The following is a 13,504-nucleotide window of genomic DNA, read 5'->3' as shown; positions in this document are numbered from 1 at the left end:
AGGAATCCACATTAGTAAAGTAGAAGTCAAACTGTCACTATTTGCAGATGACATGGTATTGTACATAAAAAAACCCCAAAGACTCCACTGCAAAACTACTAGAACTAATACCGGAATTCAGCAATGTTGCAGGATACAAAATTAACACACAGAAATCTGTAGCTTTCCTATACACTAACAATAAACTAATAGAAAGAGAAATCAGGAAAACAATTCCATTCACAATTGCATCAAAAAGAATAAAATACCTAGAAATAAACCTAACCAAGGAAGTGAAAGACCTATACCCTGAAAACTACAAGACACTCTTAAGAGAAATTAAAGAGGTCACTAACAAATGGAAACTCATCCCATGCTCCTGGGTGGGAAGAATCAATATCATCAATATGGCCATCCTGCTCAAAGCAATATACAGATTCGATGCAATCCCTATCAAATTACCAACAGCATTCTTCAGTGAACTGGAAAAAATAGTTCAAAAATTCATATGGAAACACCAAAGACCCCAAATAACCAAAGCAATCCTGAGAAGGAAGAATAAAGTGGGGGGGATCTCGCTCCCCAACATCAAGCCCTACTACAAAGCCACAGTAATCAAGACAATTTGGTACTGGCACAAGAACAGACCCACAGACTAGTGGAACAGAATAGAGACTCCAGACATTAACCCAAACATATATGGCCAATTAATATATGATAAAGGAGCCATGGACATACATTGGGGAAATGAGAGTCTCTTCAACAGATGGTGCTGGCAAAACTGGACAGCTACATGTAAGAGAATGAAACTGGATCATTGTCTAACCCTGTACACAAAAGTAAACTCCAGATGGATCAAAGACCTGAATGTAAGTCATAAAACCATAAAACTCTTAGAAAAAAACATAGGCAAAAATCTCATGGACATAAACACAAGTGACTTCTTCATGAACATATCCCTCCGGGCAAGGGAAACAAAGGCAAAAATGATCAAGTGGGATTATATGAAGCTAAAAAGCTTCTGTACAGCAAAGGACACCATCAATAGAACAAAAAGGTATCCTACAGTATGGGAGAATATATTCATAAATGACAGACCCAATAAAGGATTGACATCCAAAATATAAAGAGCTCACACACCTCAACAAACAAAAAGCAAATAATCCAATTAAAAAATGGGCAGAGGAACTGAATAGACAGTTCTCAAAAGAAGAAATCCAGATGTCCAACAGGCACATGAGAAGATGCTCCACATCGCTAATCATCAGAGAAATGCAAATTAAAACCACAATGAGATATCACCTCACAGCAGTAAGGATCACCATCATCGAAAAGACAAAAACAACAAATGTTGGTGAGGTTGTAGAGAAAGGGGAACCCTCCTACACTGCTGGTGGGAATGTAAATTATTTCAACCATTGTGGAAAGCAGTATGGAGGTTCCTCAGAATGCTCAAAATAGAAATACCATTTGACCCAGGAATTCCACTTCTAGGAATTTACCCCAAGAATGCAGCACTCCAGTTTGAAAAAGACATATGCACCCTTATGTTTATTGCTGCACTATTTACAATAGCCAAGATATGGAAGCAACCTAAATGTCCATCAGTAGATGACTGGATAAAGAAGATGTGGTACATATACACAATGGAATATTACTCAGCCATAAGAAAAAAAACAGATCCTACCATTCACAACAACAAGGATGGAGCTAGAGCGTATTATGCCCAGTGAAATAAGCAATGCAGAGAAAGACAAGTACCAAATGATTTCACTCTTATGTGGAGTATAAGAACAAAGGAAAACTGAAGGAACAAAACAGTAGCAGAATCACAGAACCCAAGAGTGGACTAATAGTTACCAAAGGGAGGGGGACTGGGTACAATGGGTGGGAAGGGAGGGATAAGGGCGGGGAAAAAGAAAGAGGACATTACAAGTAGCATGTATAGTGCATGGGGGGCACGGGGAAGGCTGTGCAGCACAGAGAAGACAAGTAGTGGTTTTTACAGCATCTTACGCAGATGGACAGTGACTGTGAAGGGGTATGTTGGGGGGACTTGGTGAAGGGGGGAACCTAGTAAACAATGTTCTTTCTGTAATTGTAGATTAATGATACCAAAAGAAAAAAAAGAAAGAAGAAAACACACAAACATGTTCTGGGGAAGTCTGAAGTGTAAATATGGGAGAGAATTTACTTTAGTGATTGTCAGCACATCATCTCTGTGTACTGCTTTTCATATATATAATCAGAAATAATCTTTGAGTATATCACATTTTCATCTGAGTAGATGTGTGTATGAAGAATTTATAACATATTATAACTAAGTATACTTATATTTTACGTTCATAAAACCTTGGAAAGTTAATTCTTCTAAATTATATAGCTCTTATTTTTTATTTGGGTGTTGTTTACCAAGTTCAGGGTTAAAAAAGTGCCCACACATTTGAATGTGTTTTAATGTAAGCATCATTGTTAAGACAATGACATTTAAGGAAAGACAAAGTACATTTTATGTTAATATGAGTGTGGGACCATGGCAAACATCAGGGTTATCTATAAAATCTGCAACTTGACAAGTAAGAAACATTCCAAATTCTTTTACTCAGTGTTTACTGAGCACATACTGTGTGCCAAGTATGCTCTAGGTGCTGGGGATCCTTCAGTGGACAAGGCAGAGGTGTTTCTGCTCTCATGGGCCTTATAGTCTGGGGAAGGAATATTGTCTTGAAATGAGTAAGCGACAAGGTCCTTTCAGCCAGTGATGAGGGCTATGAAGATGACAGAACTAGTACAGAGAAAGCATCTGAAGCATGAGGGGAGAGCCAGCTCCTCTAGATGGAATGCTCAGAAAGGCTTCTTGAGGAGGTGATGTTTGCAGTGAGACCCAAACGTTGAGGTGGCACTATCTGTGCTAGGCTGTGGGTGGAAGTGCATCCAAGTGCAGGGAAAGCCTGCACCCTCTAGAGACCCCTGTGATTGATTGAAGCTGACCTGGGGCGCCTTTTTCCAGGAGACGTTCTTACACATTGCTCTTTGGCCAAGTGAGAACAAGTGAAATAATTACATGTGTTACTGACCCAGTTGGAAAGTTAAGAAAACCAAACCAAACCCCAGGCTGGCTTGGAAGGAGGAGGCAGTTTACTTGCAGTCTGAAAATACACTTATCCAGGAGATCTCAATATACATTTTTACCTTCATCTTTCAAAGTGTTAGAACAGTAGGCTAGATAAATCAAGAGTGAGAATTTTCAAGTAAAATAGGAACATACTATATTTCAAGAAATGTATTTTGACCAGTTTTTGGACCTCTGCATTTTTAAAAAAGGTGGTTGCAGGTAAAGTACAAGGAATCTTATTACCCAGAAATAGAAATAACTTGCCAAAACTCGTTCTAGAGTGAAAGAAAAAAGTCATTCTCAGTGGTTTGGAGGTTTTTTGGGGAAAAGCTGCTTTGTTAGCCAAACTCTCTTGTATATCATAAATTGTTCCTTAGTGCATCTACTAATTGGGGTGGGGGGATGGTTCATAACTATAATCCTAAAACATATTTTTATCTATTAGTTTCAAGAAATTCTTGCCACCTGCTTCCTTTTGTTACTGTATTGATTTGCTTATAGTCTCCTCCTGTCTGCTGTTTGTCTTTCTTCCCAACCAGAGCTCAGTGGTGGTGATGAAAATGGGAATGGAAAGTAGAAAGGAAGACACCTGGGGAATCTTGCATTTGAGGAGTTATTCTAATACTTAAGCAATGGCTGTGATATAATTAAGACAAAATTATTTTAGCTTTTTTTTTTCTTTTTTTCTTTTGGGGGGATGAAACTTAGGAAAGTAATCTAAAACATTTAGGGAAGATAGCTTGCCTGGGGCAAGCAAAGGAACCTATCCCATAATGGTACAGGATATAGTGCAGGATTTATGTTACAAGTGGTTTTTGTTATTTTCTTTTCTGAAACATATATACACATATGTGTGTGTGTGTGTGTGTGTGTGTGTGTGTGTGTGTGTGTGTGTGTGTGTGTGTGTGTCTGTGTATGGCAAATAGTCTCAGCCTATAATGCAAGCAAATGTGTATTTTCATTTATAGTTTATTTTCTCTTTATATCTTACTAATTTTTTGTTCATTTTATAGAAAATACTACAGTTTCTACCTGAGCGAATTTTCTTTCGATGGCATTACCAGAGTATAGGTAAGAACAATGAAAATATTTTTAAGTATTTCAGATTTCTTCCAGTTGAATTTTCACTAATGTTTTATATAATTAACACCATCAAGGCAGGTTATAGAAGAAATATTAACAAGGATATGATAATTAAAACCAAGACAAATCCAACCTGGACTTTGGAGGAATACATATATTATTTATTTCTTGCTCTAAAAGTGCTACCTGAAGTGTAGGTCCTGGACCAGCCACATCAGCCTCACCTGAGAACTGGTTAGAAAAGGCAGAATCCCAGGCCCCAGCCAGACCTACAGAAGAATCACAGTGTGCATTTTTAACAGGAGCCTCAGGGGATTCCTGTACACAAAAAATTTGAGAAACATTCCAAAGTATTTTTAAGTAATTTTACATTTTTTCCTTATAAAAATATCTTGAGCTTCAAGCCTTTCTCACTGACTCAGAGTTACTCTTTTTGAAGGTTTTAGTGTGTGGCAGTAAGAAGGAACTTGAAATAAAACAAGTTACCTTGGCTGCCCTCTGTCCAACTCTTGATGTTGAATAGCATCTTATCTCAATTTAATATTCACATGGAGTAATTTGTGGTATTGATTGTGAATTCTTCTTTCTGTTTAAAGAGTATCTGGTTTAGTCCTTTTGCCTTAGAAGACTGCAGTTCCTGTAATTTTTCTTCCTTACCAGATGATCCTGTTTGAGGAGAGCATAACCTTATAATGGAATCTTAACTATTTGATCATTCATTCATTCAAATATTTATTAAGGGAGAGAACTTTTTGTGCAAAGTTTTGGGGGAAAAACAAAGAAATCTTACCATCCTTGTGTAAGCTGATTGCCTAGAGGGGATTAGATGAGATAATGTCAGTATAATTGTCACTATGAAAGAACTATAATGGTAACAGAAAAGAAAAGTTAAGTAATACTATTCAGAGGAATTGAGAAAGCCTTTAAGAGAGGTAATTTTGATCTGAGCCTTTGAAAGATGAATGCAGAAAGTGTGGAAGGGGCTTTTTAAGTGGAAAATCAGTCAATATGTAAAAGATATGGAACCAGAGAGAATAGGGCATATTCAGTGGATATTCCAAAATTCAGAATCTTTAATTTAATTTAAAATTATTTATGTGGAAAATGTAACTTACCCTTACATGAGCTGAATTAAAGTTATATGTTATAAATTTAAGATAGTAAAGAATATATAGTAAATGTATCTACTGACCTGAATGCATAGTTATTTTGAGATAGTACCTTGGTCTTTAAATCTTTCAAACTCACAAAGTTTTCCTTTAATTTTAGTGTGTTGTCAGTAGCATTTCTGCTTAATTGATGCTTTGATCTTGTATATTTAAAGTGAAAATTTAAAAATCAAGTTCTAAGTGTTATCTAAAGAGACACCATGGGGATTTGTGATGCTCCGTGGCATAGCAGGAATGCATGGTAATGAGTAATAACTGTATGTAGTATTTTTTATCTATGCTAGGTTTAATCCTTCAATTTTGTTTATGTCATTTGTGTGAAAACCATACTCACATTCTTCAGATAGTACTTTAAAATATCTGAAATCTAGTAGGTCCCCCTCAGCATGAATAAGCTTATTAGATCTATTTGTGAAAATTAATTGTCCATCTGAGTTGTGAAACTTTATGCATCAAGTATGCAGTATATGGTATTACTTTAATTCTGCCTAGTGCCGCATGAGCAGGTTAAAATTGCTTTTTACCCAGTTTAATAGAATTTTACTGAGAACATGCCTCCTGGATTGGACTGCAAAGTACTAGGTCTCCTGAGCCACCACAAGGACAGGGGTTGTTGGTCTAGTTTATCTAGTGTGTAGAATAAACTGGCTCTGTAACATGGTCAGAAATAGTCATGTTTCAGGATGCTGAAGTATGAGCATTTGCATATGAAATCATCCTTATTATTGATGCTTAACATCATGTTTAAAAACAAACAGGCTCTTTTCAGATAAGTATGTGTTTGCATGTTTATTGTACAGAGCAGGAATGGGTGTTTACATGGGTCCACATACCTGTTGTGATGATCTTCAGGCTACATGAACTTTGGAATTAGAATTTATCTGGTTTTAGAATGGCAGTGTGGAGCATTGGTGTATAATGTTAAGGTCCATGTGTGACATCTCCAGGGGACTGGACAGCACTCTGTCACTAAGAATTATTATTTTTGTAGCCTGAGAGGAGAGTATTCCTCAGCAGTGGGATAACTAAACCCAGAATAGCCTCTGGTCAGTCAGCTGTTGCCTGCCCTCGTATGAGTTCAGATCAGGTCAGGCACTGTCCACCAAAGAATGACACCAAAAAGCTTCAGTTTTCATAGATTTTTGGATTTTGAAATTGCCAGTAAAGGATTGTGGATTTGTATTCTACACACTCCTTTACTTACCTCACTGTGCCTCTTGCATTCCTCCCAGTTTATTTGGATTTGTTAAAACTGTTACCATTTGTCACTCAAGGTCTTGTCCATATTAGTTGTAGAAACTAAAAAACCATAAAGAAACATCAGATTTCAAAGGAAAGAAATATGCTTTAAGTATCTCCTTATAGGCCTCGACTTCTTTAGAACCTCTAAGGCTAGGCAGGAAAGTTTTAACTGGTCAGTGCCTGATTTTCTAGGCATCTCATACTCTCATACTCCTTATTTTAGGTTTTTTAAAATTCTAGAGATCTAGTATTCATCACACAATAGGAAGAATACTGTTGTATAACCTTCTTAGTTAAATGTATCTGCAGCTGGTAGTGGCCAAGGTACTCAGAAATACTGGGTTAGAACCTTGAAACTTGGTTTACATACCACTGATTTAGTATGCTTCCTGCCCCACACTACAGATGATGATGTTACTAAGCATACAAACCTACAATAAGAGCAACTCCTATATTCTGCAAGTCTTAAAAGCCCTCAAACCTACTAGATAGCCTTGCCATGTTTTATCCTGAGGAAGAAAAAAATATTTGAAAGATCAACTGCCACATTGATATCTGTTTCTTATCCCATCATCTTGTTTTGTCTGTAGCAAAGAGAGACATTCTATTTCTCTTAAAACTTTTTAGAAGGAAAAAATAGTCTGTAATTTTTTCTTTAAGGCTTTTAAGGCTGGTTCCTTCTTAAGTGAATGGAGAAGCACTTGAACTGTTAAATTTTGCAGTGTGAAGTGAACAGTGATTCATTATTCCAAGCATCTAGAGATACTGCTTCAAGTCATGTTTAGAGAGTAAGATTAGTAAAGTGGTTGACACAACACTCATGAACTCTGTGATGTATGCTAACCTGTGACTCAACAACTTATAAATTTCTACTACTGATTACAAATGGAAAGAAGTTATTGATCATATTTTTCCTGGAATTATTTTTAGGCTAGTAAATCAATGGTTGATAAAGATAGGCCCTTGAAGCCTGATCTCTCTCTAATAATGAGAACTGACAGGGAGTGAAGAGGTGACAAAGAATGGCACATCAGCAAACCAGGGATAGTTGGTGCAAGGCCAGGCTCTCAGACCCCTTAATGTGCCCATGTGTTGTCAGTACAGGACTCAAGTTATACATGTGTTCACTTTAAGAGAGTTTACTGCTCATGAGCCTCTAGAAAGCAGATTTCCTGCCCCATTCAGTATGCAGTGCTGTACCTGTACTCAATAAATGTTTTCTGAGTGAGTGAAAGGATGTATTTTGTACTAGAGATGTTTTATATCAAAAATGTTAAAAATAACCCTTTGGCTTAAAGGAGTGGCCTAAATCAGTGGAAAATTCATGTAGAATACCTCACTTTTATTTATATATGGATGAGTCATTATTGAATCTAGTTTGCTCAGGAAGGTTTTTCTTATACGTAGTACACAAACCAAGTCCATAATTAAACTGAAGATTTGTTTATGACTTTTTATGAGTGTCCCTGGCTTTATACCTTGGGCTGTCTAGTGGCCTCACAACCTCCGAGCAGCCTCATTTCTCCATATTTTTACTGTTTGCTAAGCTCCCCCCTCTCCTCGGTAGCCCTCCTTGTGTTCCTCACAGTCAGGACACACCATAGCCCACTTTTCCTGAGGGAACTGGGTCTCCCCATGAACTTCACACTAGGGCTTCCTAGATACATTTCAGCCAGGTGAGCTAAATCTGGGGACCCTGTATGCTTCTGTGTCCACTAGGGGATGGCTGGGCCTACTGCCCCTTTAGCTCTCTTGGCATCATCCTGGGGTCTTCTTTAAGGGGCTTTGCATATCACTGCTCTGCACTTCTTCTTGCCCTCTTTCCTTCTTTATGCTTTGCCCTCTGAAATCCTCTTCTTGGGTTACACAACAGCCCTATAGCCTCAGCCTCTTGCATTTACCTCTTTGGCTTTTCTCTGAGGTTCCTGTGTCTCCCTCAGGAGTGTGGGGGTAAAATCTTGGTCTTTCTTTTCTCTGAGGCCAATTCCAGACATTACCCTCCACCTGTCTGTGGAAACGTCTCTCTTGACTATGCTACCTGTCCCTTCTTGATACTGCTTTGTCTTTGGATCTCTAGCTCACTTTACTTTTTTAAAAATGATGTTTCTCTCTCCTAGTCCTTTTCCTTCATGTCAAGTTACCCATTAGCCCCTTGATCCCCTCATCTTCTGTGGCTCCCTGGCTTTATCTTCTGGACACTTGCTTGTCATCATGAAGACCTCCATATGACCACAACCTCCATCCTCCTGATTTTTCAGTCATTCACTTCCAGACTACCTGATCTGTTTTTGTCCTTTTAAAAAATTATAACTGACATACAACAAACTGTACTTATTTAAATGTGCATTTGATGGTTCAACATAGGTACATACCTGTGTGATCACTACTAAAATCAAAGTCATAAATATAGCCATCACTCCCAAAAGTTTCCTTATGCCTCTTTCCCACCCTTCCCCATCTCACCCATCAGTCCCCAGGCAACCACTGGGCTGCTTTTTGTCACTATAGTTTGACTTTCTTATTTCTTGCAGGAATAGAATCATGCAGTGGGTACTCTTTTTTGTTAAGGTTTATTTATTTGAGATTCATCTGTGTTGGTGCATATATAAATAATTCATTCCTTTTTATTTCTGAGTAATGTGTATTCTATTGTATGTTTGTACCATAGTTTGTTTTTCCATTTGCTTGTTGATGGGCATCTAGGTTGTTTCCAGTATGTGACTGCAGACAAAGCTACGATAAACATTTATGTCTAAGTCTTTGTGTGGTTCTGTTTTTCTGTTTCTTGAGAATGGAATGGTGGAATCACATAAAGTTATGAGTTATAAAATTAACTCCCAAATGTTTTTCAGAGTGGTTCTGCCATTTTACATTCGCAACAGCAGTGTAACAGTTTGGCATTTTCATCAACACTTAGTATGATCAGTCGTTTTATTTTAGTGGTAGTGGTATTTTATTATGGTTTTAATTTCTCTAATGATCTTGATGAATATCTTGAGCATCTTTTCATGTGCTGTTTTCCATCTGTCTTTGGTAAAGTGTATGTTTGAATCTGTTTTTAATATTTGAGTATTTTTTAAATAGTTGTTTGTTTTCTTAATGTTAAATTTTGAAAATTCTTTACATATTCTAGATTTAAGTGCTTTATCAAATATATGACTTGGAGATATTTTCTCCTCAGTTCTGGCTTAATAGTGTCCTTCAAAGAGCAGTAGTATTTAATTTTGATAAAATCCAATTCATCAAATTTTCTTTCATGGCTTGTATTTTTGGTGTCACACCTAAAGAATCTTTGTCTAACCCAAGATCACAAAGATCTTCTATGTTTTCTTCTAGAAGTTCTATAATTATATGTTTCACATTTAGGTCTGATTAATTTTGAATTAATGTTTGTTAATTTCAGGTTCTTCTAGTGGACAGCTGTTCCTTGTGCTTATTACAGATATTATAGTGCCAGAAAGTTCTGTTTTCTGTGCTCCACTGGTAACTTTCAGCAGACCTTGTGTCCCAGCACACCAGAGGGTATTTCTCTATTTTATTTTTTCTCTTCATTCTTGCCCCACCCCTGGTGTGATACTGGTATCACTTATTAATTGGTTTGAGACATGATACACAGAAGGAGTTTTAAAAAAATTAAATCTGAGTAAGAAAGGATTTTTTAATGTTGAAGTTAGATTAGAAATATCTTTGTGAATTTGTGACCTTAAAAGATTGTCACTTCATCAAGAGAAATTAAACATGATAATTCTTACATTTGAAAGATGGGGATAAGCAAATGTAAATTCCTTCCTCCGACACCAAATGCTATGGTGTCTTTTTTTTTTTTTTTTTTTTGTTGAGAGGGCATCTCTCATATTTATTGATCAAATGGTTGTTAACAACAATAAAATTCTGTATGGGGGGTCAATGCTCAATGCACAATCATTAATCCATCTCAAGCCTAATTCTCGTCAGTCTCCAATCTTCTGAAGCATAACAAACAAGTTCTTACATGGTGAACGAATTCTTACATAGTGAATAAATTCTTACATGGTAAACAGTACAAGGGCATTCATCACAGAAACTTTCGGTTTTGATCACGCTTTATGAACTATAAACAATCAGGTCAAATAAGAATATTCGTTTGATTTTTATACTTGATTTATATGTGGATCCCACATTTCTCCCTTTATTATTATTATTTTTATTTTTATTTTTATTTTTAATAAAATGCTGAAGTGGTACGTAGATGCAAGATAAAGGTAGAAAACATAGTTTAGTGCTGTAAGAGGGCAAATGTAGATGATCAGGTGTGTACCTATGGACTAAGTATTAATCCAAGCTAGACAAGGGCAACAAAACATCCACAGATGCAGAAGATTTCTCTCAAAACAGTGGGGGTGAGGTTCTAGGCCTCACCTCTGTTGATCCCCAATTTCTCACCTGATGGCCCCCGTGCGACTGTGCCTGTCTTAGGTTGTTCCTCCCTTGAGGAATCTTACCCGTCTCTGGCTAACCAGTCATCTTCCGGGGCAATACAGGGAAATGTAAAGTTGGTAAGTGAGAGAGAAGCAATATTCTTTGAAAAGGTTAGCTTTTTACTTCTTTGCAGATTTATGCCCAGTGGCTTCTATGTCCAGCATTTGTCTTGAGGTATCTTTACCACTTGGAAGAATTATGATATTCGGTAATTTTCTATATGAGGCATGAACTCTACTAAATGGCTATAATTAGGAAGGAAAAAGAAAAGCTATAGAAGTAGCAGATGGAATAAAACATGGAAAGATTGATTATTTCTTTGACATATCTTCTTGTAGAGTACCTTAAGCATGTATAGGTTTTAAACTACTAACTAACTTGCGCTCACATATTAACATAATAGGAATACGGTGACATAAACAAAGCAAATCTATAATTACCATCCATCTCCTGTGAAGCCAAGAAAACCATTTAGGCACCCTAGGCATTTGTGAAAATTTGTCTATGATATGATTGATATTGTCCAACTGTACTTGAACAGTCTGAGAGAAATCAGACAAATTAAAGCAACCCATTTCTGGGATCTGTTCACATCCCATATGTTCTTTTAACTGTAGATAGTCTATAGTCATAAGATTTTGGAGTGCTACAACTTGCACCCCTCCCAACTCCTGGTTGAGTTCCAACAGTACAGATCCGGTCAAATTCGTTGTCTCACTGTATGCACATGCCAGCCTAGACATCTCCCTCTTCATTCCAATAGCAAGTCCAGGAAATGGTGGGGTGGATGCAGCCACAACCGCAGCATTGTCCGGATCCCTGTGGAGGCTTTTTGATGATCATCCCCCGGCACAAGTCCTCCAGAGAGTGCTGATGCCGGAAGCTCCTCCTCATATTGTATCTTAGTTCATTTTCTGGGTAGCCAAGCTAGGCCTTGATCTTCTGCATAGAAACAAACAGACCCTTGCCCACACTTTGACATGCCACTGTGTAGAACTCATTGGAGGTCAGCACACAGGAACTGCTTTTTTTTTTTTTATTAAGAGAAAGGAATATTATCAGAAGAGTACCTCCATAGCTGATCATCTGACACCCTTTAAGTGATCAACATTAAGGATATTTAAAGCATGTGTTGATCTTTGATTTACCAATAGTTTTATCCTATCAAGGAGTAATCCCCCTTTTCTTTCTTTCTTTCTTTTTTATTTTTTAATCTTTAATCTACACTTACATGAAGAATACTATGTTTACTATGCTCTCCCCTATATCAGGTCCCCCCTAAAAACCACATTACAGTTACTGTCCATCAGCTTAGCAAAATGTTGTAGAATCACTACTTGTCCTCTCTGTGTTGTACAGCCCACTCTCCCCTTTCTCCCTCCCCCCCATGCATGCTAATCTTAATACCCCCCTTTTTCTTCCCCCCCCCCCCCTTATCCCTCCCTGCCCACCCATCCTCCCCAGTTCCTTTCCCTTTGGTACCTGTTAGTCCATTTTTGGGTTCTCTAATTCCGCTGCTGTTTTGTTCCTTCAGTTTTTCCTTTGTTCTTACACTCCTCAGATGAGTGAAATCATTTGGTATTTCTCTTTCTCTGCTTGGCTTATTTCACTGAGCATAATACTCTCCAGCTCCATCCATGTTGCTGCAAATGGTTGGATTTTTCCACTTCTTATGGCTGAGTAGTATTCCATTGTGTATATGTACCACATCTTCTTTATCCATTCATATACCGATGGACATTTAGGTTGCTTCCAATTCTTGGCTATTGTAAATAGTGCTGCGATAAACATAGGGGTGCATCTGTCTTTCTCAAACTTGATTGCTGCGTTCTTAGGGTAAATTCCTAGGAGTGGAATTCCTGGGTCAAATGGTAGGTCTGTTTTGAGCTTTTTGATGAACCTCCATACTGCTTTCCACAATGGTTGAACTAATTTACATTCCCACCAGCAGTGTAGGAGGGTTCCCCTTTCTCCACAGCCTTGCCAACATTTGTTGTTGTTTGTCTTTTGGATGACAGCCATCCTTACTGGTGTGAGGTGATACCTCATTGTAGTTTTAATTTGCATTTCTCTGATAATTAGCAATGTGGAGCATCTTTTCATGTGTCTGTTGGCCATCTGTATTTCTTTTTTAGAGAACTGTCTCATCAGTTCCTCTGCCCATTTTTTAATTGGGTTATTTGTTTTTTGTTTGTTGAGGCATGTGAACTCTTTATATATTCTGGATGTCAAGCCTTTATCGGATCTGTCATTTTCAAATATATTCTCCCATACTGTAGGGTTCCTTTTTGTTCTATTGATGGTGTCTTTCACTGTACAGAAGCTTTTCAGCTTAATGTAGTTCCACTTGCTCATTTTTGCTGTTGTTTTCCTTGCCCGGGGAGATATGTTCAAGAAGAGGTCACTCATGTTTATGTCTAAGAGGTTTTTGCCTATGTTTTTTTCCAAGAGTTTAATA

At 37.5% G+C, this 13,504-nt stretch overlaps 1 protein-coding gene across 3 annotated transcripts in view; it reads left to right on the top strand.

Moving 5' to 3' along the window:
- The window catches only part of RALGAPA2 (Ral GTPase activating protein catalytic subunit alpha 2), a 401,571-nt gene that overhangs the window by 86,095 nt on the left and 301,972 nt on the right, over positions 1–13,504 (top strand). For all 3 annotated transcript variants that reach the window (XM_073236981.1, XM_073236983.1, XM_073236982.1), the window contains exon 4: positions 4,108–4,165. In XM_073236981.1, the coding sequence (XP_073093082.1) occupies positions 4,108–4,165 (58 nt within the window). The remainder of the gene's footprint in view (positions 1–4,107; positions 4,166–13,504) is intronic.

Source organism: Manis javanica, chromosome 5 (genome assembly GCF_040802235.1).
Source record: "Manis javanica isolate MJ-LG chromosome 5, MJ_LKY, whole genome shotgun sequence".
NCBI lineage: Eukaryota > Metazoa > Chordata > Mammalia > Pholidota > Manidae > Manis > Manis javanica.
This window is presented reverse-complemented; position numbering and strand designations above follow the sequence as displayed.